General features: G+C 52.1%; 1 protein-coding gene across 3 annotated transcripts in view; it reads right to left on the bottom strand.

The window, feature by feature from the left end:
* Positions 1-26,178, bottom strand: part of EPHB1 (EPH receptor B1) — an 87,929-nt gene that overhangs the window by 25,952 nt on the left and 35,799 nt on the right. For all 3 annotated transcript variants that reach the window (XM_087738916.1, XM_087738915.1, XM_087738917.1), the window contains 2 exons: positions 5,469-5,624; positions 1,996-2,331 (listed from right to left, as the gene is read on the bottom strand). In XM_087738916.1, coding sequence (XP_087595042.1) covers positions 1,996-2,331; positions 5,469-5,624 — 492 coding nt within the window. The remainder of the gene's footprint in view (positions 1-1,995; positions 2,332-5,468; positions 5,625-26,178) is intronic.

The following is a 26,178-nucleotide window of genomic DNA, read 5'->3' as shown; positions in this document are numbered from 1 at the left end:
AGACCTCCCAGGCAGCATACCACAGGGGTCCCGGGCATCTTGTCGCAGCAACCCCAGAGAAAGCAAGATGCTCAGCACTGGCCAAGCACAAAGTTGGCATCGGGTGCGATCCTGGCATGGTTTGTCTGACCCCCTTCCCTCCCTGCCATGCGTTTCTAATCAGTCTTGCTGGCCACGCCACACCCCATGTTGCTCTGCAAGGCCGTCCATAGTATTTCAATTCACACAGCAGATCGGGGCTAAGCGAGCAGGTTTCCTAAAATAGCTGCCAGGCACATTGTCCCCACTCCTGCTGCTCCCTTCCCCACTCTCCACATGCATTGGAGCAATCCTGGGGCTGCTCTGCACCTGCTGGGGAGCCAAGCATCCCTGGAGCTGACAGCCCCTGGAGCCAAGCATCCCTGGAGCTGAGCACCCCTGGAGCTGAGCATCCCTGGAGCCGAGCACTCTCAGAGCTGAGCATCCCTGGAGCTCAGCATACCTGGAGCTCAGCATCCCCGGAGCTCAGCATCCCCAGAGCCAAGCATCCTGGAGCTGAGCATCCCTGGCCCGAGCACCCCCAGAGCGAAGCATCCCCAGCAGCAGCACCACCATCCTTCCACCATCAAGGACACCAAGCCACTAAATTAGACAGGAGCCACTTTTCCAAAGGTTTTTTGCCTTGCAAGTTATACTTGAAAGGGCCAGAGCCACCCAATACGGTCCTGATCCTGCACTTAATCCTACCAAAAGCCTCCAAAAAAAGGTACCCAAGTCTTTCCGCACCCAAAGTGGCGCTGGCATGACCTGCTCTCAGGGTCAGCTCCCTATCCAGTGCAGGCAGCTTTGGGCAAGAAAAATGCCTCCTCCCCATGGAACTGGGGCAGAGCTGAGCTCGGCACGACTGGCTTGGGGTGCAGGATCGTGCCACGGAGGGCATCTAGGGGCAATGGGAGCCTTGCTCTGCACAGCCACACTGGGAGATGTTGATAGTCCAGCACCGCCTTTTTTTACTCGGCATATTTAATCCCATATTTTTTTTTTAATCTCTCCACATCTGTTCCAAGAAGATGCTCATGGGCTGAAGTTAAACACTTAACTTGACTACTGTTTTGTTAAATGCTGCGTTCCACATCCTATTAGCATGGATAGTAGCGTGCAGGCCGACGGGGCTGGGGGCAGCCCTGCAGGGTGAGATGCACTAACCAGCCCGGATCCAGCCTCACATGGGGAAAGCAGGTGGAAAAACCTGCTGCAAAGCCAAAGGAATTTTAGAGGGACAGCACTGATCCTGCCCTTGACACACCTGATGCATTTCCATCAGGTGACCCCACAGCCCATCCTGCTGCACTGGGAGCATTTCCACATTAATATTCAGCCTTTGCAAGACAAACAGGGAGCGCTGGGGTATGGACAGATGGACACCGGTGCCCTGGCTGTTCCCAGCTCCAGGGCAGCCTGAGAGTGAGAGACAAGCAAAGAAACACCCCAAAAATCCCACCCCAGGAGAAAAGGCTTGGAGACCAGAGGCAGATTTGATTGCACACAGTTCAAGAGACAGTGATGCCAGCCAGGCACAAGCGTAGATTTGTATTCCCCAGAGCTGGGAGACTAAAACATTTACGCCAGGCTTCTGTCTCATGCTGTCCCAAGGGAGCAGGTTGGCGAAGACTGCCTGCGTTACACGCTCTGCACAGAGCAGAAATTTCCATCCCCTTTCTCTGCCCAAAGCAGATGGGTTTCCATCCCCTCAGCTCCTTGTGTTCTTCATTGCAGCCTGGGACTGGGTCCCCCCTTGCCATCTGCACACTCACCCTCTCAGCATCCCCGTTTGGCCCACAGCTGCTTGTTCAGCTCCCGACGACTGATCAGGAAGAGGGAGGTAAAGGGGCAGGGGAGCCTGCAAAAGGCTGGGTGCAGGTTTACCGCAGTCATCACACACCACTCACACCCCAGAGCTTGCAGCTCATAGTGTATGGCTTAAAACCCCCGGCACCGTGCTATCCCAGGACTCACCAGCTTGGTTGGTGGTGATGTTGACGGAGACGTGCTGCGGAGGGAAGGGGCTCTTGTTGGAAACCCCATTGACAGCCTGGATCTCGAAGGTGTACGGCGTGTGCGCCCACAGGTTGCTGATGAAGACTCGGGTCTCCGTCAACCCCAGCTGCCGGGGGACAAAGTCCACGTTGTCATCGCAGCGGGAGCAGGCGCGTCGGTCCGACCGGCACTTCTTGCAGACAATGTTGTAGGTGACGTCGTCCCGACCCCCTGTCTCTCGTGGCGGGTGCCACTCCAGGATGATGGACGTCTCGTTGACAATGGAGATGACATTGCGGGGGCCAGATGGGACACCTGTGGGGAAGGAGAGCACTTGAGACAGGCCCTTGCCCAAAACGTTACATTCAGCCCTACCAGGGCTCAGCGGGAGCTCCAGAGGCCTCCAGCATGGAGGACACCCCACAGCTCTGTCTGCCGGTCCACCCATCATCTCCTGGCTCAGGACGGATTCAGCCTCCATGGTTTTCCCTGATTCAGGGTCATGCTCCCCCCATCAGCAACACGGACCACCTGCATTGCTAGCCACAGAGAGGTGTTTCACAGTCGGGGATGGGGACTCCCATGCCACAAACTCACTCAGTCTCCAAAAAAACCCCCCATGCAGAGCGCACACAGATCCATCAGCGAAAATGGACCCATTTTAATGATTGGGAGATGCCGAGATAGCTCCAGTGCTCACATGGAGAAGCACCTCAAACAGATCACAGTGAGAGAAACGCCACTTAGCCAGCACTGTGGAGAAACGGAGGAGCAGCAAGCGAAGAGAGTCAAAAATGGAAAGTGGTTATTAACGGTTTGATAGCTCAAGTCGGGAGCCCAGGTATTTAATGGCACAGAAGGCAGCTCTCCTCCACACCCAGCACTGCTCACTGTTTTGCGAGCAGCTTGGGTGTTGGCCGAGAGATCAAAATTGCATTGATCGAATCCACCAGGAGCCATCGCAAATGCTTCGGAGGACAGGAATTGAACATGGCTCCGATTGCACGCGCTGCCAGAACAGGGCTAGAGTCAATAGGGAGCAATTCAGAAGAGATCCAGGTGGGAGAGCATCAGCACAAACATATGCGAGCCCAGGTCTGGGGAAGGATTTGGGGTTAGCCAGGACAGCTCCGCAGCCAAAACCACAAAATCTGGCTGCTGAGTTATATTAAATATGGAAAGTGATTAATTACTCATGCCGGCAGGGCTCAGCGCTGTGCTTTGGAGGAAGCAAAAGGACTTTGCCACAATGGGGGGAGCAATAAAAATGATGGAGGACTTGACCTGCGAGGAAAGGTTAAGAGAATGAAGGGGAAAACCGTCTTGGGGAAAACCATCCCGGAGGGAACCCTCCATATGTGTGTGCTGGGGAACATCGTTAGTGGCTGCAGATAAATTAGCCCCATTACTGGACGGGGATGGGCTGGGCAGTGGCGGCTGCATCAGCACAGGGGTGAAGTGGTTAGTGGGATGGAGAGGTCACCCTCTGTGGAGGACCTCCAGCTGACACCCTGCTCTGGCCACGGCTGCCAGGCAGCCCAGGGGGGCCGTGAGTGGCCAGCCCTGCCCAGCTCCCTGCCTGCGCTGCCCTCTCCTCCTGCCCCCTTTAATCGCACCCAGGCAGGCACTTTGGGAGCCTCTCTGAGCCGTTCCTGCAGATACCGCAGATGAAAGCGTTTTGTTAAAATGCCTAGAAAAATGACAGCCTTTAAAAAAAAAATTGAAATAAAAAAAATTCCATTCCCTTTAATTCTTTTCCGCTTTAGCAGAGTAAATGCACGTGTCAGGGAGCAGTCACCAGTGCAGCGTCCTCACTGGAAAGGGCTTTCATGGACTCAAGGCACCACAGACATCCCATCATGGGGCTCCCCCGAAATCCCATTAGCAGGTAGTGGAGATGTCAAAGGGAGTTTACAGGAAGGGTGGTAGGGGATGCATCAGGGGCAGGAGCAGGGGGAAGGACATCAGTTCCCCAGGGGGAACCAGATCAGAGGACTCGCAAAGGCTGGGGAGAAGGATCAATAAATAGCAAGTTAGCCCCAAAAATCTGCAACCTGTCTCGGGAACTTTAATCCAATCCCCCTCTTTGTACCTTAAGCAGACAATATCTTTTCAAGGTTTTTTTCAAGAAAAAGGGAGAAAATCATCTTTCTTCTCTGGCCCAAAAGCAAACCACTGTCTCCCCAAATTCCCCCCCCCCCTTCAATTGCAGCCCCTTCCCTCCCCTGCCAGGGGGACAGGGCAGGAACCGCGCTTGCAGGCATCACCCTCGGGAAGGGCTCTGGTTCAGGGCAGCACCCACAGCTCCACACTGTTATTTACTCCTCTAACACAGAGCAACTGTCAGTAAACAGCTGGCATCTCAAATTAGAGCATTGTAAAATTAAGCATCACTGAAAAGAAATAAAAATCAGCAAATGAACTTTTTTATACTGTATTCCTATAGCACAGCAATACTGTAAATCAGCTACGTAATGAGACATAATAAAGGTATATAGATTTATCCTTAGTTGTGCTGCCTGCTGACTACCTTCACTCTGACAGCTCAAGTGATCCAGCAAAACACGCAAATCCTTTCCTTGTTTCCGACGTGCGTTTTGGCCACTCCCCAGCACCAAGGGTCCTGAGCATCCTTGTGCTATGAACTCCCTGATGGGCTGATTCAAGGGCCTGGAGCATATTTTGGCAGGGGGAGTTGAGGCTGAGACTCACGTTCCCAGAAGGCTGAAAAGCACAGCAGCTCTGTCTTCTCTCCTGGGCAATTTTCTCACCAAAAGACATGTCTGAGGCCGCTACTGCCATCCCAGGCAGTTCAGGCAGACAGCCGAGCAGCGATGCATCGCACGCAATGCCGCACTGAATACCAATGCTTAACACACCCTTTCCCCCTATAAAAAAATACTCCATCTGCAAGACTATGAACAAGACAGCAATAGCAGGTAACTTTAAATTCTAATTTATCCTGGGGACTATCTCCCTGCCATCACCACCACTGCCGGGATGAAGTATAAATTCAAACAGCTGCCAGAGAGACAGGTTGTGGGGCCATCCCATCGCTCATCATTTGGTGCGTGCCACAGCGGTGTCCCGGGAAAGCAGAGCAAAAGGTGACAAGACATCACCTGCTTATGCCGGTGTGGCGGTGAAGGGATTTGTGGTGGTGCAAGGAGCGCTTCTATAGCATGCAGAGGCGGTGCTGTGCCATGTGGAGAGGGATGGGTATTCAATACAGGTACTCCAGCCCTCCGCAAAGCTAAACCTTTGTGGTGGGTTGACCTCGGCTGGCTGCCAGACACCCACCCAGATGCCCTCTCACTCCACTCCACAGCAGGACAGTGGGAAAAAATAAGATGAAAAAGCCTGTGGGTTGAGACTTTATCCCTGCTGCTTCCCCAACAGCAGAGGGGAGCGAGACCCTGCAACCCCCCTGTCAACCCCGATCTGTTACTCACTGGTGCAGGCAGCTGCCGGTGGGTCGAAATCTGCCCGGTAGTAGCCATTGCGGCACATGCAGACCGGCGAGGCCTCAGTGGTGGAGCGGCTGTTGGAGGGGCACAGCACGCAGACCCCCGCACCCTGGCTGGCCTTGAACGTCCCCGCTGGGCAGGCTGCAAGAGAAAGGAGAGGAAAGCAGTTGGGTGCCGAACCATCCCGGGGTGGAGGCAAAAGCAGGTCCTGTCTTTGAAATGGGGCAGAAAGAAAAAGAAAAGAAAGAAATAAAAGAAAGAAGACACAGAAAAGCTTCACACCTCTATCAGAGCTAAACAGGGTAGCACCTTTCTACGAAGCTAGGATGGCCATAATTTTCCATGCTGGCTATGAATTATTTCTGAAGCCACCAGGAAAATACTGAAATCACACAGCAATGATACAGTAATTAGCCAAGCAGAGCATGGGGTCTGCAGCAGCTGCTTCGCTCCCCACCGCTCGTACCCTGGCAGGGGGATGGTGGGGGGCTGCGGGACCCCCTTCCCCGGCAGCACCCATAGGGACACGGACACACAGCGGCAGGACAGTGTTCCCCTTCTGCTGATCCGAAACGTCCCTTTCAGCCACCCCAACAGCATGGCTCAGGTCTCACATCTCTTTCCATGCAAAATTTGAATATTTAATTCAAAAGCTGATGTGATGCCTATGATAGTATCTTACAGGGCCATCCCGTTAATTCCCTGCAGCCCAGGGCTGGGGCTAATAACCTTCCTGGCCTTTGGCCTCCAAGCTCATTCAAGCAGGAAATGGCAACTAATTCATAAATGAGAAGATGCTCCAGTTACAGTTATGGCGAGGCTTTAATCAGTGACGGGGCGAGGTTTCATTAATCAACCATCTCACTGCTCTGCAGTCAGAGGGTGAAGATGGAGTGACAAAGATGGGGTCCCTCGTTCCTGCCCCACCTCACCGGTCCTCACCAACTAAGGTGCTGATGAATGGATGCTCATCCATCCTTGACATGTAACAAAACCCTCAGGTGACCTTTACGAAAGTGAAGGCTGCAGAAGGGAATGTCTGTATTTTGGCACATGTACCCGAGGGACCAGACTTCCATCCAGGTCCACCACCCGGCCGGGGGCAGACTGTTCCTGGCCTCACATACAGGGTGGTCCCACCTCTGTTTCGCTCCTGGCTCTGCCCCCACGATGCTGTCACCTCCAAGGCATGGCTCTGCGGAGAAAGACCCTAAGTGTCTCATAAAACACGGCGATGACTGAGATAATGGAAAGTGCCTCTTAGCCCCTGTCTGCTGCATCAGGATATGAGGCATCTCCTAGCAGCCATGAGGAGGAAATTAATAGGAGCAAGCAGGAGTAACCACTTTGATGCAATTTCCTTGGGAGATAGTGGACTATCTAATCTTTATTGGAACCCTTTAACCTGTCATTCAAAACTCATGAAGGCCTCTTGCTCATAGTCTTTCCAGATATTAAAAGATGATAAAAAAGGATAAATCAAAACAATATTTTACAATTTTATTATTCAGGGGATTTTTTCCCCTACCTGAGGTATACAACTGGCTGCAATGAACGATCTCTGTCCAACAGCACTAACAACGGAGTGGGGACGTGGCATCCCAGAGGGACCAGCCACCATCTCACGCTTCCCTTCCTCCTCCCCACCACGGGAGGACCACCAAGTCCTCCACATCCTACTGCAGCCATCCCACACGTATGGCCTCTTATGGAAGCACTTAGGGCCATAATCCACCACCTCGTGCAGATAGGCAGCTAGGTATGTGGGGTCACTGTGCATTGCTAGACATTGGGTGGGCAAACGAGGGCTTGAGGGGGAACTTCAGGATGTCAGAGCAGAAGGCAGCTGGATGCAGACCTTTCCCTGTCACACACACACAGCCCTATGCCCCATGACAGCATGAGGAAGCACAGAGTTACACCAGACACACAAGGCAGGAGACACGACCACGTGTGGACACCAAGACTTCAAGGTGGATCTCCACTTTTTCACCTCTCCCTTCCCACCAGCACCTCCCTGCGATGTCCCAGTGGCATTGCACTCCCGCCAGCAAGCGTTAGCATCCACGAGATGTGCAATGGTTGACTTGTGGGCTCTAGAGCTGGAGGACGTGTTCAGAAACAGGCCTGAAACATGCTGGGCTCTTTGGAGGAGCAGGAAGGAGAGGGCAGTGGTACCAGGGAATGACCGCCTGTATTTTAATGGAAAGGGACAGGAGAGGGAGGGAGGAAGACGAGAGGGTCGCAGCGCTATGAACACGCCTCAGTTTTAAGAGTAGGGGCACGTTGGTGAGTCAGGTGAAGGGGTCTGTTAATTTTTAATTACAATTAATCCAAGTGATGCTTTGTAAAGTACACTCTGCAACCCAGTGTCCTCAGGTTTCTTTTATCATTGCGCTTATCTGTAAATTCCTGTAATCTGCAGGCATGTGGCTCTTAATTGTTATTATTACCAATTAGCTTTTCTCTCCTGTAATTACACTGTGCTTGCCTAAAGTCTCCCGCAGTTTCAGGGGAGGCTGATGCCTTCTCCTTCCTCCCAAAGCTGCTGCGGGCTGTAGTCCTCCGCTCTCGCTGTTGCCCGCGTCTCCCCTCTTTCTGACAGAGCCGAACCATGAACCTCACACCGAAGATGAAGCCGAAAGCCCCAAGCCCCTGCAATACCACAGTGGGATTTCTAGAGACACACGCAGTGTGGGATCCATTATCTTTCAGATGGTACAACGCGCAGTCCAAGTGTAAGGCTCAGACAGAGGGCTCGAGCCCAGGAGGGAGCAATAAATCACCTCACTAACAGCAAGCGCAATGTTTGCCTTGATTTAAGGGCTGCTGCAAGAAAGTTTCCCAGAGCTGGCAAGGTCTGGCTCCGCAATAGCGCCTCAGACAAGTGCGGGACAAGGCTCTGCCTCAGCTTTCCCTGCAAAAACAGGCTCCTTCTGCCCGTGCCCAGGCTGCGGTGCAATCTGCATCTCTTCAGCCCAGAGAATAATTAATTGATTGTTGATTACGTGGGCTGGATAAGATTAATGATGTGCTTAACTATCCATTTCCTTGCATTTAAGCACTAGGGGTGTGTTTGTAAATGATGAGGCACGAAACTCGGCCGTGCCGCTCAGCGGCCTCAGCACTCACCGAGGCTGCCTGCTCAGCACTTAAACCCTCCTCCATAACCCAAAGCTGCCTGTGGATCTGTCATCCTGCCTGCACACCGGGGATGTTGCGCATCCCGGGCACCGAGGGCCAGGGGTTTGCCAGCAGGATCCCTTCCGCAGGGCTGACACAGGCATTTGGGGGTGGGAGAGAGCATCACTGGGGGGCTGCTTAAACCCAGGCTCCTTGCAGCGAGATGTCATCGCTGGAGGTTTGGGGGAAAAAAAGAAAATAAATGCAAGTCACTTTCATGCCCGAGGGGCGATGGTAGGGGTGGCAGCTGATTTTCAGTGCCCCACAGAGCTGGATGCAACTGGGGGACTCCTGGCCAGAGCTGCCCCTCTTACCCACCCAAAGGCTTGGGGTGGGGATGTGGCCATGTCCCACACGGGGCAGAACACCCAGCGAAGGCACCACAGACCTGCACCCCCATCGCTGTCTCCCTCCTCATTCTGCAGCTTGCATGAGGCAGGAGGAATTATTGAAGGAGTAGCAGCACACAGCAGCATCGGGAGGCTTTTTGCTGCTGAAAACTCTCCTGCCTTAACAGTGTGTATCCTGTACCCTTATATTTTGGGTGCCAGGGATCCTAGAAAGAGCCAGAGGTAAGCGGGATCAATCTGCTCATCCACCCTGCTCCTGCCCAAGGCAAGCCACCGTCAATAGACCAGGTGCTTTGCAGAAATGGTGCAAGCGCGGGGGTATCCAAGCATTTCATTCTTCAAACTAAATCCTCTCGGTTAGCACCTGGAACTTGCACTTTTTAATTACTCTCTCAGGGAAGCTTTAGTCAAAAAAAAAAAGAAGAAAAGAAAAGAAAAGAAAAGAAAAGAAAAGAAAAGAAAAGAAAAGAAAAGAAAAGAAAAGAAAAGAAAAGAAAAGAAAAGAAAAGAAAAGAAAAGAAAAGAAAAGAAAAGAAAAGAAAAGAAAAGAAAAGAAAAGAAAAGAAAAGAAAAGAAAAGAAAAGAAAAGAAAAGAAAAGAAAAGAAAAGAAAAGAAAAGAAAAGAGAAAAGAAAGAAAGGAAGGAGACATCTCCTCTATATTAACTTGCTCTAAAGCTCCCTGGGGATGCAGAGTGGCATTTTTCCTTATCAGGTTTTAAAATAGGAGCTTCTGCAAAGAATTACAGACTTCAGCTCCTGATTCCCCACCTCCTCCCCCTGGCTCTCACTGGCACCCTGTGCAGCTCCCTTCGCTCGCAGCAAACTGACGCTACGCTGTCTCGTTGTTCCCATGCCCCTGATGTCCCCGCTGGGGCAGAACTAACTACATTTGCCAGGTTTTCCCAAATTCATGCTTGTCTTCGGTTCCTTTTTGGGTCCAACACCTTTGCAGGGCAAATACAGTGCCTTTAAGCATGCCCATGGTCACACCAGCCCAGCAGGTGAGGAAAAGATGGGTTAGAAGTAATGGTGCTGCACAAGGCGATGCCTTCAAGCAAGCTGAAGGTGTGGAGAGGACTGCCATATGCAAAGGCACTGGAAAAGCCTGGATGATCGAGCCTGCTCCAAAAAAGATGTGTGGCTGGCACCGACCAGCAGCCCTAGGAGATGGGCAGTGGGGAAGGTGCCCTCTTGGGTTTGAGGACACCATGGGCCATGAACAAAGGAGGAACTGCAGCTCATTGCACTTACAGCCCACTGGAAAAGGATTCAAGGCCATTTCCCCCCTTTCTGCAAACGACAATTTTTCATTGAGAAAAAACCCTGACTCCTAAAACCAACGCTTTCTGCATGAGGCTCACAATTTTGGATGAAACCTAAAAAAGAGAGGAGACACTTGCTAGAAATCCCTTGTACATTTTGCAGACACCTTTGACGCAAAATGTATTTAAGTGCATCAAAAAAAGAAAAAAAAAAAAGCCCATCAATTTTTCAGCCTTCCAATGGAGATTTTCTGATTAGCCCCAATTACAGGTATTTTAGTGGCAAGGCAGCTCTCCTCCCCGTCCGGCCGCCTCCACGTGCAGCCTGCATGCAGGCTAGGAAGCCCTCCTAGATGCTTTCAGCTGAAAGACACCATCCAAGCAAATAAACACCCACATGAAATTGCGTGCTACAGAAAAACAACATTTAGAGGATGCTGTAATTACAGGGGCAGGCACTCCAGCAACCGGCACAGCCTTCCAGGGCGGCTGCCGGCTTGGCTCCCGCTCACCCTCCCGGGCAGGCAGCACCAGGGGTACCACTGGCACCACGTGCCCCGGAGGGACACACACCAGGGTGCAGAGCTGTAACGCCACCACGGGCTGTAACACAATCAGTGGTTTTGGGTTTCGATCCCTTTGATGTGATGATGACGCCAGGGATGCGGGCTGCGGGCTGCAGTCTGGGGGAAAAAACAGCAGAATCAGGCAAGCTGTCACCCACATGCCACTGCTCCCCGGCAGGGGCTGCCACCTTCCCAGCTTCAAAGGGCTACAAGGGTGCTGCCTTCCCACCCCGCTTTCATCTCCCTCGTTATCCTCCCTGCAAACATCCAAGCAGGGAGCAGGCGCCCGTTGCCGGAGGTTTAATTGCATCTCTGACTTGATGCTCCTCTGTCATCCCTTGCCTCCTGCATCTCTGTTGGGGAGGGGGTTGGGGGGTTGTTTTGTGGTTTTTTTCACTCATTTCTACTTTTTAATGATCCAATTCCCTTTTATATCAAGCCAAGCACTTCTGAGCGCCTCAGCCCTGGCACAGTGGCAGCGAGCTCGGCAGGCAGCCAGCAGTGCCGGCGGGTGTCCTGCTGCGCCACCCTCCATGAGGCATCCACATATTAATCCAGAGAGATTTCTGTATTTGGAGCAATGCCATGGTCCGGCGAGGAGGCATCGGAGGATACCCATCACACGCATCCAGCCTGCCTGACCATGCCAAGAAGGGAGATGGGGATCAGACCCAGCCCTGAAACACCCCATCAGCCACCAAATCTCCTTTCCTACATCCAGTCCTTGGGGTGAGGAGCATGACCCAGATGGGTAAACACCAGAGTCCGAGCATCCCCAGCGCCAAAGCATCCTCAGACAGACGGACGCTTGCTCCTCTGGGGAGGGAACTCAGTACAAGCCCCTGAGCAATGCCAGAAAACCTTGGCACCCTGGGCATAGGACACCCTGACAGAGCCTTGTCCCAGCAAAGGATAAAACCTCGTTTTGGTGCAAACTTCACCATTTTTGCAGCCAAACACACAAATTCTCATGATTTCGGATCACCTGGAGCCACTCCCGCCTTGGGGCTGAGCCCTCGCCCAACCTAATTACAAACAGTGCCTGCCTCGTTGCATCGCATTTCCGTATTTCAGCTCTGTACAAGCAGAAACTCATCAGATAAACATGAGCTTCCCAGCATCTGGGTTCACATCCTGCAGGCGACGGGCTGCATCTCTCCCCAACGCGTGGAGGAAAGAGGGCCCAGCTTCTCACAATGCAGCCGGTTAATTAAACCAGCCCTTCACCTCTGGAGAAATGGGTTTAGATCCGCCTTGGGACACATGTAAATTAAAGTCAACAGCTTCTGAGCCCGGCCCGCCATGGTTTATTCATGGAGGAAAAGTGAAATTCAGTGTGTTTTTTCCCTTTTCAGGGTTTCTTTTTTTGGGTCTTCTTCTCACAGATGGGAAATGAATCGAAGAAGGAAGGCACAGGGCAGGATTTCAAAGGTGCCTGTGGGGTAGGGAGCTGCGCGAGGCCAATTAGAGGCAAGAGGCTGTGGGTGCATCAGCGTTCGTCTCTCCCGAAAAACCCATCCCTCATCAACCAAGGATTTGCTCCCCTGGGGTGGACCAAGGTGCTCGCAGACTGAGCCCCGTGCCCTTGGCTGCAAGCAAAATGCAGCTGATGCTCACCCAGAAGCATTTCTCCTCCAGGAAGGCGGGCTTGGGAAAATTAAGGGTCTCTGGATGCAGCAGAGCTTTGACACCGTTTAGCTGGTATCATGACCCTAAACAACAAGTTTAAGCCTAGAGCAGGGCATGGAAGCAGCCAGTTTTGGTTCCCATGTGCCCTGCTGCTCACTGCCTGGAGCACCTGTCTTCCCAACAGGTCCACACTTGTCCATTTAATCACTACTCTGGGCTTGACTTTCTCTGTTTTTCATGGTTGGGGGGATTTTGAAGGTCTAAAGATGAAATCTGTCCCAGATCTATTTGTTGGATGAGAAAGGGGAGAGCACACACACCCTGGGCAGACGGTGCCGCGGGGCTGCCAGCTCACCACAGAGCAGGGAAACTCACTTTGCTCTCCAAAACAGTCAATGGGGGGAAAAAAAACAGTGCTTCTCAAGGTCACTTTTGCAAATCACTTTTCTCACACTCGGGTTTTGCTCCGCTTTAGTTTCCAGTTTGCACCAGGCCGAGGCTGCCTGGTCTCACACTGCCGCTCCCCCACCACTGGCAGCTTCCCTTCCTTTCCATAAACCAGCCATTGAAATAACAATGCCCAACCTTCTACTCCAGCACTTTTGCACGTGAAATCAGGGGTGACATGCAGCTGGCAGGCATGTGGCGCAGCTTGTGGAGACCTCCCAGCCCATTTCCATTTCTCCCCGGTGTTTCAGCTCTTCCCCCTTGGGAATTAAAGCACTGCTATGGAGAAGAGGAGGGAGGAGTTGCAGGGAAGGATGAAGCCAGTGCTGCCTCTCCGAGCATCCACTTTCAGTGACCAAACACTAAATAATTTGATCAAACACTAGACAATTCATCCACATATGCAGGGAGGTTTACGGACCAGTGGTCGTGTGCCCACAGTGGCGACTGGCACTGCATGCTCCTCACCATCCTAATGCTGCTCAAGTTTATTATTTTGAGTCAACAAATGAAGTAGGATGAAGTTCTCAGCAATGATTTGAGGCTATTTAATCCTCTTACACTCTTCTTTAAAAACATATTCAGCACCTGCAGCCTGCCGCAGGGTCTTCCCTCTGCCAAGGCTGTCAGCCCTGCAAGCAGGACAGGGCTAGGCTTGTCGTTGCTGCCCCAAACCCTCGCAGGCAGCAGGGCCGGGGCGGTTGGGAGCTATCTGAATAGTAGCCACAAATTAAATGCCACAAGACGGCTCTCCCTGGGGATGTGATATAAGGAAAGGGGAGATTGATTTGCCAGTAAATAGACAGCGATGTCCAACCCCTTACTCCTGGTCTTCCCCACCCCGAGCAGCACTATATGAACATTTACATCTCTGCTGTACGTTAAAACCAGAGCTAAGGGGTGGGGAACAAGCCAAGAAACGCATCCTGTGCCGGCGATGAAAAACGATTTAAGGAGAGAAAGGGTGAGTGGGACAGGCATGCTGCCAGGGAGCCGGACAGCACCAGCAGCAGAGTGGCCGGGGAAGCCCTGTGGCTCCAGTGGCAGGGCAGGAAAGCCGAGGTCTGCCCAGGAGTTTCAGAGGCTGCTCCCACCCGACCTCCGGCACCCCCAGCCCCATCGCTTCACCCATTTTTAATAAACAGGGTGGTTTATCACAGCTGGGTACCCTGTCTTAACTACAGGCACAACTGTAACCTGGATTTCAGGCAACCCTTGCAACCTGGGGCACATTTGGTTTTAATGAGGGCGATATAACTAAGGCTGAGCTTAGGGTGGCTGGTGCTGCTAAGGCAAGTGATGCTCATGTGCCACCTTGGCAATGCTGACGTGCATCAGATTACACCAGTTCTGGTCGATTGGGCCAAGCACAAACCGGAGAGGGGACCACCAAGACCAGTGCCAGTGATCAGATGCAGTGCTGGCAATGCACTGCAACGTCACCTGCAACAAACCTCCTGATGAGTTTGGAGCAAACTGGGGGGATCAAGATTCAGGCCAGGACTCATGTCCCAGAAACACAAGCCCCAGAAGATGCTCTACTCCCACCCCAGGCATCGGGCTCGATAGAGGACTCATGGAGCGAGATTATTTTCCCCATGAACTACAGCAACGTGGGACTCCAGGAGTCAATGGACACGGACTGGAAGCTGTACAGAAGAGCCGATACTTTCATGTACCACTTAACCCAGCACATCGCATTCACCCCTCAACGCCTACGTGAGCTATCAACCCACCTAATGAGCAGGAAAGCGAGCTGCCACAAAAACTCATGGTGGATCTCAGAGAGTAGCTCTTCCCCCAGGTACAGAGGTGCTGGCAAGGGCTGTAGTTAGAAACCCCCTGAAAATGATGCAGAGCCCTCCCAGGGATTTCAGGAACCACCAATGTCACTCCATAACTCCAGCCCCTCTTCTGACTGGGAAATCGGGGTGGCATCGTCCCTGGGTTCCCCAAAGCACAAACCCCTTCTGGCTGGGAAGCAAACATCTCCTGTTCCTAATAGGAACTAATTAAGCACCTTTTCCTCCTTTGCCAGCTCACGCCACGCAGTATCCCCTCAATCTAGAGAACATCAAGTGCTTATTAATTGCGTCTGAAGTGGTTCCTCGTTACTGCTGACACCGTGAAGGATGAGTCACTCTGGGATGGGGCTGGGGGAGAGCTTCAGCCGCAGGGCCAGGCTCGTGCTGCCAGCGCGGGAAGGGCAGGAACACACAGACACACAGCTTCCTTGTGTCCGTGCCATGGCACTGGAGGACATTGTGCCTTGGGTTGCACTGAGGTGGTGGGATGCCCCACCATGGAGCAGGACCCCCCATCCTGGCAGAGATGAGCCTCGGCGGCTGCAGTTTCATTGACTGCTTGTGGTCCATGCCCAGGGACGGATTCAGCATGGGAGGATGGATTCAGCAAGGGGAGGATGTCCTGACCAACGCGCAACTGCTCTCCCACCCACATCCCCCATCTACCCCAAGAGCCCCATGCATGGAATTAATTAGAACAGTAATTAAGAGAACTCCTCCATAAATATTTATAATGGAACGAGCCATAATTACTATTCCTTGGAGGAAAGCCGCCTTCCTACCCAGCCACAGAGAGGAAAGGGCAAATGCGGCACCAACCAGGGGACCAGAGGCGCCAGCTGCTCCTGCCTTCACAGGTACTTGCCCGCACATGGCCCCAGCCCCTGGGAAACGGCCTCCAGCATCCCACACAGGCATGAGCAAAGCACTCCCTTTCCACCCCTGGGGTGGCATTTTGAGCAGCAAGCCATATTTCCCACAGCTGGGTGCAATTTACTATTATTCCTGTATACGAGCATCACTTCTATATATTTTGTACAATTTCTCTCTCTTAATAACACCTCGCTTCCCACCGTAAGCAGTTAAATGGTGGCCGCTGCCATTGACTTGCCCTGCTCCTGCCAAACAGCTCTTATCAGCCCTAATCTCCTGGAGCCAGAAAATGTCTTAAAAGCAATTTCTTAAAGTTTTACCCGTCTCCCTTCCACTTATTTATTTTTCCCCATCCATGCTCTCCCTCTCCGCTCTATTCTTAAAATTTTCCCTGCCCAAACCACTTACTTCCAAGTACCTTTTCCCAGTAAGCTGCTGGCTGAGCCCCCACCTCACTACCTTCATCCCAGTGCTGCCCAACTTTCCAACACCTCCAGTATAACAGCATGAGAAAGCACAGGGGATCATGGAAGTTTTGACTTTCCTTCCCAATTTTCCTCCCTCTGCATATGGCTGAGCTTAAAAACTCTTCCCAACCCTGTTCCATCTGGCAGGAGAGCTGGTCCTGGGAGCATCCCAACCCCCCGGCAGCCAAGCCCAGCTGCCACTGGGCACCATAACGGCCAACAGCATTCGCCACAAAAGAAATATCTTGGAAAAAAATGCTTTCTCATGGCACTTGGGCTGTACTACCAGATAGAAATAGGAGGCAAGGAAAGATGAAAAAGTGAAAATAACAGACAGGCTCCTCAGGCAGTGCATTGCTGCAGTGCCAGAGGCAGAGGAGAGGAGACCATGAAGAAGACTGAATAGTTGGATCTCCTTCCGTGTCCTTCACCCTTTGAGGTTCTCCTGCACCCACCAATGGAAAATTCAGCCAGGGCCAAATTTCCACTCTCTCCTCCCTGCATGAGGCTGGCTTGCAAAAGACACTCGGCCCCAAGGACAGAGCCCAGCTTGTGGATCAAGAGCAAAGGGAGGAGGTGGAGAAGACGTTCATCCCACAGTGGACATGCTGGTGTTTTGGAGACCCCAGGCACCAGACCCACCTCAGCAGCCACCAGGGCTTGAGCAGCACAAACCAACTGAGACCCCAGCCTTCAAGTTCAAAGGAGAGTTCAAAGCAGACAACAGGTTACGGTAATTCAATGCAATGCGTTGTCTATGTAATTACCATCAGGTCATTGTTGGTTGCAAGTGTTGCTGGACAAAGCGAGGAGCAGCTTGAAGCAGTTTCCAGGCTGAAACACGAGGGTGGAAAGCTATGGTAGGTCATGCTACACAGCTTGCTGAGAAGCAAGATAGAGCTGGAGCAGGCAGCATTCCAACAACTCAATGTCTAAGCAGAAACCAGTAGTGAATGGTGTCCCTCAAGGGTCCATACTGGGACCAGTACTATTTAATATCTTCATCAACGATATTGTTGGTGGGATTGAGTGCACTGTCAGCAAGTTTGCAGACGACACCAAGCTGAGTGGAGCAGTTGATTCACTAGAGGGAAGGGATGCCATCCAGAGGGACCTTGACAGGCTTGAGGAATGGGCCCACGTGAACCTCATGTAGTTCAACACAGCCAAGTGCCAGATCCTGCACCTGGGTCAGGGCAATCTCCAGTATCAGTACAGACTGAGGGATGGATGGATTGAGAGCAGCCCTGTGGAGAAGGACTTGGTGGACTGGTGGGTAACAAACTGGACATGAGCCAGCAATGTGTGCTTGCAGCCCAGAAAGCCAAGCGTATCCTGGGCTGCATCACAAGAAGCATGGCCAGCAGGTCAACAGAGGGGATTCTTCCCCAGTACTCTGTTCTGGTGAGACCCCACCTGGAGTCCTGTGTCCAGCTCTGGAGCCGTCAGCACAGGAAAGACATGGACCTGTTGGAGCGGGTCCAGAGGAGGGCCACAAAAATGATCAGAGGTCACGGAACACCTGTGGTATGGAGAAAGACTGAGAGAGTTCGGGTTATTCAGCCTGGAGAAGAGAAGGCTCCAGGGAGACCTTACTGTGGCCTTTCAGTATATAAAGGGGCTTGTAAGAAAGACAGAGAGAGACTTTTTACCAAGGCCTGTAGTGACAGGACAAGGGAAATGGTTTTAAGCTGAAAGAGGGTAGGTTTAAGTTGGACATAAGGATGAACATTTTTATGATGAGGGTGGTGAGACACTGGAACAGGTTGCCCAGAGAAGCTGTGGATGGCCCATCATTGGAAGTGCTCAAGGTCAAGTTGTTCCAGGCTTTGAGCAACCTGACCTAGTGAAAGATGTCCCTGCCCACAGCAGGGGGGTTGGACAGGATGATCTTTGAAGGTCCCTTCCAATCCAAACCATTCCATGATTTTGATTCCTGCACTGGCTCATCCCCGTGCCACGGCAGGGAGTAAGGCAACCTGCTCAAAAGCTCCCAGCCAGGGAAAGGACCTTCTACAGACAGCATGAACACACTGGCACTATCTGTGTTGGTGGCACTACCGGGTACAGGAGAGGTGCCCAAGGCTGTAGGGTGGGACAGCACCCACTAATCTCACGTCTAAGCACATCCAGCTTCTCCCTGCTGAAATCCCCACCCACGTCCCACATCGGTGGTAGCAACAAGTGGGCAAAAAAAAGTAGCCTCCTCCATCCTCAACATCTGTTACACATAAGTCAAAGCCACCTGAGATTGCAGGGATTTACTGTACGTAGGCAGCTCTGGAAGCTTTTCCTAGCTGTGAAACATAATTTGCACCTTGGGCTTTCTAAGAATAAGTTGTCTTAAATAACAATATGTGATTAAGAGCTCATAAGCAGATTGGATGTGGAGGCAGGAGGTCTGTGATAGCTCCAGGTCTCACCCTGTCAGCCTCGTCCCAGCACTGCCGTCCTGCTGTGAGCGCCAGCCCCGTTCGCCCAGCATGCTGAAACAGATGCCCATGGCAGAACTGGGAGATTTGGGTTTAGCCAGATGACGACAGTCCCCGGCCGCACCCAGACAGGCAGAGAACCTTTTTGCCATGCCCAGAACCATTTCAACCTTTCAGACAGGTTCCCCATTTTGCAACAAGGCAAAACCCACAAGCATCAAAGTAATCCCTGCTCCCAAGGAGGGCAACTGGCTCCCTCTGCACCATGGAGGGGTCACACATGCCAGCGTGTATCAACGCATCCCAAAGCTACATCCAGGGCAGGTTTATCAAGTGATTGGTTTTAAGCACCTTGGTGACATCACGCCTGGATGCAGATAGGTACTATAATATAGTAAAAAATAAAAAAATCAGATCAAAATATCAAGTCGATATCAAGTCTCACCTCACAGGCAATCTACCCTCCAGGCTGCAGACCCAGCAGAGAAAAGCCGGTCAAGCTAGGGCAGAAATTCTATTCCTAATTCCCCTTGTATATCAGTTCCCAGGACGCCTCTGCTTTTACGGACGAGTTTTAGACAGCAAAGCCCAGAAACCAGACCTGAAGTTGGAGCCCTCCACCTCTGGTATGGCACACAGCCCTGTACCCCCAGCTTTGCAACTCTTGCCCAAAAAAAGCAAGGAGAGGGGGAAGCTTTGCCCGCACCGACCAGAGCATTGTCCCAGAGAGGCCCCAGGAAGCAATGAGATGAAGGCAGTGTTAGCCCAGGCATTGCTCCCTGCTCACGGAGATGCTGCTGCCAGGAGGTCAGCGATGACCATGCAGGATGTGGCCATGCCGAGAACATTGAGGTGACCAGCTTCTACCCACAGCTCTCTCCTTCCTAGAAACCATTTTCATACAATAAATATCGTACAAGCAGGTGAGTCTTGAGCTTAGCATGAAAACTAAGTGATGCAGTTCCACCTCATGCCATTAATTACATTTTCTCAGTTGCTGCTCACTGGGTGAGGCTCCCCTGGGAGTCCCAGGTGGGGAAACATCAATTCCCTCCTCATGTGGGTTTGCACATCTTAATTTGAGGCACCCACAACTGAATATTTAGTCTGGTTTGATGCTCCGATAGACAAGGCGTGGATCATTTCTTGGCCACGAGTCTGCTGTACCGGCTGAAGACGGATGGATTTTCCCATGGCTCCTTAGGCCTCCTTCGAAGCCCTGCTTAAGTGCACAAGTGATGCTTTGATTTAATCACCGCACTCCTGCTCTCGACGCATCCTCTGAGATACAAGACACCGGGCGTGACAAATGACCACTTTTAAAACACTCGGAGTTAACACCCATGGCACTGCTCCGTTTGTCACTGTCTGGGTGCAGAACATCATGGGTAGCAGATGCAGGGATTTGGAGAGGGTGGAAAATTAAAACCTCAGTAATCTGTGCCGATTAGTTTTCTTTTTCTCTCACCCTGGTGGGCTCCAGCCTTCTTCTGCATGGACCCGCAGTGCCTCAGGTCCCAGCTGGCAGGTCCAACCCATGCAAAACTCCTCTGGTGGCCACGGGAAAGCAAGGCGAGGTGCAGCAGTGTGACTCGCTCCACCTAGCCCATGGCTTATTCACAGCTTGCATTTACACGATGAGTCTTTCACTTATTAAAACATCATTGGTGAAGGCCTGTTTCCCAGAGCAGAGGTTGCAGGAGACTTGCAAAGCCTGACTGCAACCCCAGGGCATGGCTCCCAAGCGATGCCTTGCACAGGGGAGTGCCGATGAATTATCTCATGGCTTGGGGGGGAAAAAAAGTCCATTTTCTTATTCTTACTAGCTAGCTGGGAGAGATGCTGGCTCCCGAAGAGCTTGCCATGGGCTATGCGGTGTGGTGCAGCCCTGAACATGGGCAAGATCCCCATCCCTTGCAAGCAAGCAGCAGCAACACGGCACCGGCCAAAGCTGTTCCCAAAAGAGGTCTCTCATGATTTAAAAAAGAAAAAAAAAAGGAGAGAAAAAAAAAAAAAAAGGAAAAGGCTTTAAAAATCCCCAGGCTGAGTCACTGGGTTTGCCAGGTGCTGGTCGTTTGCAAACAAGGGTGGGAACAATGCGAGCACCGGATGCGGGCCGGATCCTGTGCTTCCTCACGGCTCTCCCATTGTCCAGGAGAACAATCCCTGCTCCAGCGGAAGAGCAAAGGGCCTTCGACATGATGACGGCAGGGTGAGAGCTGGGTCTCCTGGGCTGGTGTGAGCAGATGAGGTTAGGAAAGCCGGATGGGTTTCGTAGCCCCGCTGCTGCAGGGATGCTCACGGATCCATGCCCACAGCAGCCCCTGCAAGCACACACAGAGCTTTGCACCCCAATATCCCCCAAAAAGATGAGTTTCCCCAAGCACTTCAGCTACTGCAGAAAGTTTTCTTTATACCCCCATTTGTAAACAGGCTCATGAAAAGACTCTTGGGGGGGAGCAGGAAATCAAGAGGGAACTTTTCTTCCTAAGACTGGAACCAATATCACACTCAAAAGTTCTTGTTATGGGCAGGGGAAATACCTAAACGGCCCATGGTATAATTTGAGAAGGAAAAAAAAATGATATGCAGAAAAATAAAGCCATACATCACAGCTCAGGGATCACTGCCTAATCCCTCCAAGGCCACGTGCAGCAACGGTCCAGCCTGGCAGCTCAGCCCTGTAATGCTCGCCCGGCCCCCGTTCGCCCCTTCCCCAGGTCATTTTCCAGGCTTTCTCCTTGATTTCTCCATTGCAGGGGTCTGGATGGCAGGGATGACCCCCTGTACCTCGCAGACCCCACTCAGGATGTGAGGGGCAGAACCGGAGAGCAGTGGCTGTGGTGCCTGAGCCTCCCTGCTGGCAGCAGCCAGGACACATGGTCCTTCCCCATCCCTGCACTGGGGGAGAGAAAAGGGCCCGAATCCACTGGAGGAACATTTTGGCTAATAATGTCTAATTAAGATTTCCATTAAAACCCATCACACTCATTAGAAAAAAAATTTAACAAGGTTTTCCTGGACATTTTCCTTGAGAAATTATCATGGGGGTTAATGGATGCCTTCATTAAGGCATAATTTAAGAAAAATCACAGTTTTTTCTTTTTCTTTTTTTTTTTTTCTGAGGCGCAGTGATTCAAATGCTTCTCCTCCGCAGCGTGCCCGTGGTAAAACTGGGCTGCCTGTTCCACCCAGCGGTGGAAGCAGGGAGATTGCTGCCAGGCAAACGCAAAGCCCCTGCAACAAAGGGAAGCATCCCTCCATCCCTCCGGCATCACCGCCCAGAGTTGGGAAGAGCTGGGAGAGCCGCTGCTTCCCAGCACAGCCCAGCTGGGGATAGCACCTTGGGCTGACGCAGGATGGGAGAGAGAGCAGGAAACTTGATATTGGGGGGCCGGGAGGGGAAGGAGGAAAAGGCCCATTTTGAGTGGTCAGAGGTTTGTGGCTCGGCTAAACCTGGAATAAAGCACCCCCCGGACGTCCCCACTGCTGTTAGGGGTGGAAGGTGCCCCGGCTGCACGAATGCTCTCACTTCGGTCTAAAAGCAGCTTTTTTGATGATTAGAGTCTGCCAGGGGTCCAGGCTCCAGGGGAGCAGAGGGGCAGCAATGCATGGGGAGGAGGAGACCCGCCGCAGTCCCAGCGTGCCAGCACACTTCCCAGCCACCCCTCCTTGGGAGGCTAAACAGGAGAAAAGCTTGAAATCCTACTTCCAAACCCACAGAGAAACATTTTCCCCACAAAGCCACCTAAAGCATCGTGAGCATCAGCTGCAGCTGCAAGGACTCCCTTGCACCAGAGCTGCCAGGCAGACATCCCACCGGTGCATCAACCATGTGTTCACGGGTGCAGATGGAGACGGAAAGGTTTTGAAACAAACTGGTTGACCTCGTCCTGGTTGACCTCATCCTGGTCCTCTGGGAAGAGCTTAAGGAAGCACTGATGGTTTCTAAGCCCAACCATTTAAGATCACAGGCAGGGGTCTCCACAGGCACCCCAGCCCTCGATGTGCTTACCCAGCTTGGGGACGCTGCCAGCCCCACTAGGCACCCTGCCCTGGGACAGGGCCAGGTGCCAGTGTGCCATTGCACCCCAGGGGACACTGGAGCATCCCTCTGCCAGCCACCCTCACCACCAGCTGGTACAACACCCACAGCCACCAAACCAGGGATGGGGAGAGGGATGCACTTCCCAGCGAGCTGAGACACCACGGCTCCGCTAAAACAAATCCAAGGGCAGGCAGAAGGAGAGAGAGGCAGGGAAAGCACTTTCTTTTTACCTCTTTGTTTTTCCCCCTCTTGTTTTAGGGGAGAAAGCGTTCAAAAAGGGATCACTTGTGGGTAGGTAAGCTGGAATAAGATGCCAGAGAGGAAGCTGCAGGGAGGCGAGAGGCAGCGAGGTCAGCACAGAGGCTGGAAAAGAGATGCTTCCCAGCCATGGGGAAGTGCATGGACTAACCGTATGGAGAAAAAAAGAAAAAGAAAACCACCCTAAAAAGCAAAAAAGGGCCTTTCTGCAGCCCCTGTGATGCTTGGCATGCTCACCCTGACCCAGGCATCAGGGTGGCTAGGCACGGAGCTGCAGCACCCTGGGATGGGTGCGCCCCAAGGCATGGGGGAGCAGGGTACCGTGTCCCTGCGACACGGCGAGGCAGCCCACAGCCTCCCTTGCTGCCATCTGCCCATGGGACAAAACCGTTATCACCGTCACCCAAGCAAACCTCTCCTGCATGCCCCAACACGGTATGGGGGCACTAGGACGGATCATGGCGCAGGGAAAAGGCAGGCAAAGGCACAGCCAAAGAGACCAAAAAGACCTAGCTCTCAGCACAAGCAACAATTTGATTGGGAAAATTTGACGTCTCCCTTATTTTAAGTGTTAGCAAATTATTCTACTACTAATTATGAAATATTCATAATTATTAAAAAAAAAAAAAAACCAAAAAACACTTTATACATCCTGCACTCTGCTATTGTTTCCAGCCTTCTGTGATGGATAAATGGAGGAACTCAATAATTATTGCCAGGACTGCTCAGCAGGAGGGGAGGATAACGGGGGAACTGGCATGGGGCCGGTCGCTCCTCGACATTCAACTGGTGGGACGTGTTCCCCCCGCTACCCCTTTCCCAAATCCAGCCCTCCACACACAATGCAGGAAGAAAGGAGACAAAGAAACCAAAGGGATGAACAAGGCCAAAATAAATCCACAGACAGCTTTGGCAAATCAGCTGAAGAAGGGCTGGGGGACCCGGACACAGAAGGGGTAGGTGACTGGCTGCCTTGTGGAAAGCCAGAGATGCCTGGGAGCAAGGGTACTCAAGGAGCAGCCTCTGCATCGCAGGCATTGCAGGCCAGCTTTGTTCTTATTTTGTAAGGTTTTTTTTTAATTTTGCCATCCCTGCTAGCTCAGATTTCCAGCTGTTGCAAGCAAGCAGGTCGATTCGTTATCCCGAGCCACAGCAGCTTGGAGGCTCCCGGCCACGCTACGACAGGAATTTGCCAGCAGGGGAAAACAAAAGCAAGACAAGCCCAGGAAGCAGCAGGATCACTGTCTCGACCCGTCTTCCTGGGTTTATAAATACAAAGTAAAAATTCAGCACAAAGCTGATTTAGATCCAGACTTTTTCCATTGCTGGCCTCTCCGTGCAACTGAGTTATCTATCACCTGGTACTGGGGAGGTCAGAGAGAAAGTCAGTGTGATACCAGCAGACACAAATTCAGTGCCCCATCCTCAGAGTCAAAAGGGATAAAAGCTGAGACACCCACAACTGCTGTCATTCCAGTGAGGGGTTACCTTGCCATCATTAGGTTTCAGAGTGAAACACCAGCAGAGAAAGAGTTTAATAATTTTCCTCGAGGAGAACAAGCAAAATCCACCCACCATGCACATCCAAGGTCTCAAACGATTTCCCCGGCCTCTCAACGATCCCCACTCCTACTTTTCCACCCACCTCCTCCACGATGATGCATTGCACCTTGACCATGCAAGGAAGCCATAAAGCAAGGCTGAGGGATGGGGCAGAGCAAGACAAATGGATTTAATATCAACCTGAACAGAGCGTGGGCTATTGCACCAAATGAATTATTCATTTTGGATTCAATAACAGCCTCCATTTTGCATTGGCCCACAGCTCTCATGGGCACGAGGTGCCAAAGAGGATGGCCTAGGCAGTCCCACCGGGTTTTTGGGTATAGCATGTCATCACCCAGCTGACAGCAATGCAGCTTTACACGAGCCAGGAGGTCTGTGCCAAACCCCAACCAGCCTGGGATGGAAACAAATAATGGGGCAGATCAATAAAGAAAAGCTCCCTCCCACCCACCCCCATCTTAGTGTTGTGGTGGTAATGACCCCCTCTCACTCTGACCCTAAAACACGACAATAATCTCTTCGGGGCTCGAAACACCCCCGATGAAGGCTGCGTTCTGCCTGTGCCTTTCGTGAGCAGCTAAGTGCCGATAAAAGCTGGTATTAATGAATCCCTCAGCGGCACTGAGCTCTGCTGTCAGCACGAAACTGCTCCGGTCTAATAGCCCCATGATAGGCACAGCCTCTATCCCAGGGGGTGGGAGGGATGAGAAAGGGCTGGGGGAGCTAAACAATTCAACCCTATTTTTTTCCCACCACTGAGGTATCAAGCCCATTTTCTCAGCCTTAAAATACCAAGGGATTTTTTTTTTTTCTTTGGTGACAATTCCCCCAGGCTTGTTAAGTGGCTTATCTCAGGTTGATGAAGGCTTTGAGCAGATGTATGTCAGAAGCGTGTGCCTCCCGGGAGCCAAGGTGCAATCCTGGCAACATCCCTGCGAGGAGGACCCAGTGGGTGAACGAGGCAGGAGAATACGACCCCTTTGAGAGCATGAAGACAAACAGAAAACCAACAAATTATTATTTCTAAACCTTGCAATGTGCCATCTCCTGCCCACCGACCTTTGGGAAGGGATGCAGTGGGCTCAGGTCTTCCCTCGTGGTCTCCAAGGTCCACGGGGATACAAGGAGAAGCTTGATGACCAAAGGGTGCACACAAGCTACCAAGAAGCCAGAGTCCAAACCAAGGTCAGATTTTTACTCAAATTCAGTTAATTATCCAACAGCTCTAATGTAAGCCCTGGCTCAGGCTTTTAGGACTGGTTTTAATGAACTTCCAGGAGGGGCTGGCGAGTTTATTGGTTTTGAGTTCCTCGCCAGCATTGAGCAGGACCTTCAAACACACAGGTCCCATGCGCAATTCCACCCTTTTGTTCAACCTCCTGACATGGCAACTGGGAAATATTCTCACAGGACTGGGAGAGAGGAGTCAGCAGAGCTCTGCTCAGGAGACAGCATCGTAACAGCACCCGACAGCACCCACGGGATCATCAAAAAAGCATGGTCCCGTCATCACACACATGCTTGGTGCCATTTAACTACCTGCTTGGTCTGCACCGACGGCGTATTTTGGTGCCTTTCAGGATCCCCAATGCTGCTGTCCATAAAGGACATTTCTACCCCCTTAGACCTGCCAGGATGTGGAATTTTCCCCTCAAGGAGCCCAAACGCAAAGTGTGCTCCCCACACAAAGGCAAAATGCTCACTGGGAGCTCTTCAGAGCCCACACTCAGGCGGCGTGAGGGGTTTCTCCTTCAGCATCAGCACTGCCAAGGAGTGGGAGCACAGGTGGAGACAGGCACTGCGGCACA

This window comes from Nipponia nippon, unplaced genomic scaffold, assembly GCF_047370975.1.
Source record: "Nipponia nippon isolate SJK-2023a ecotype South Korea unplaced genomic scaffold, ASM4737097v1 scaffold_7, whole genome shotgun sequence".
NCBI lineage: Eukaryota > Metazoa > Chordata > Aves > Pelecaniformes > Threskiornithidae > Nipponia > Nipponia nippon.
Note: the sequence above shows the minus strand (reverse complement) of the source record. Positions and strands in the feature narration are given on the sequence as shown.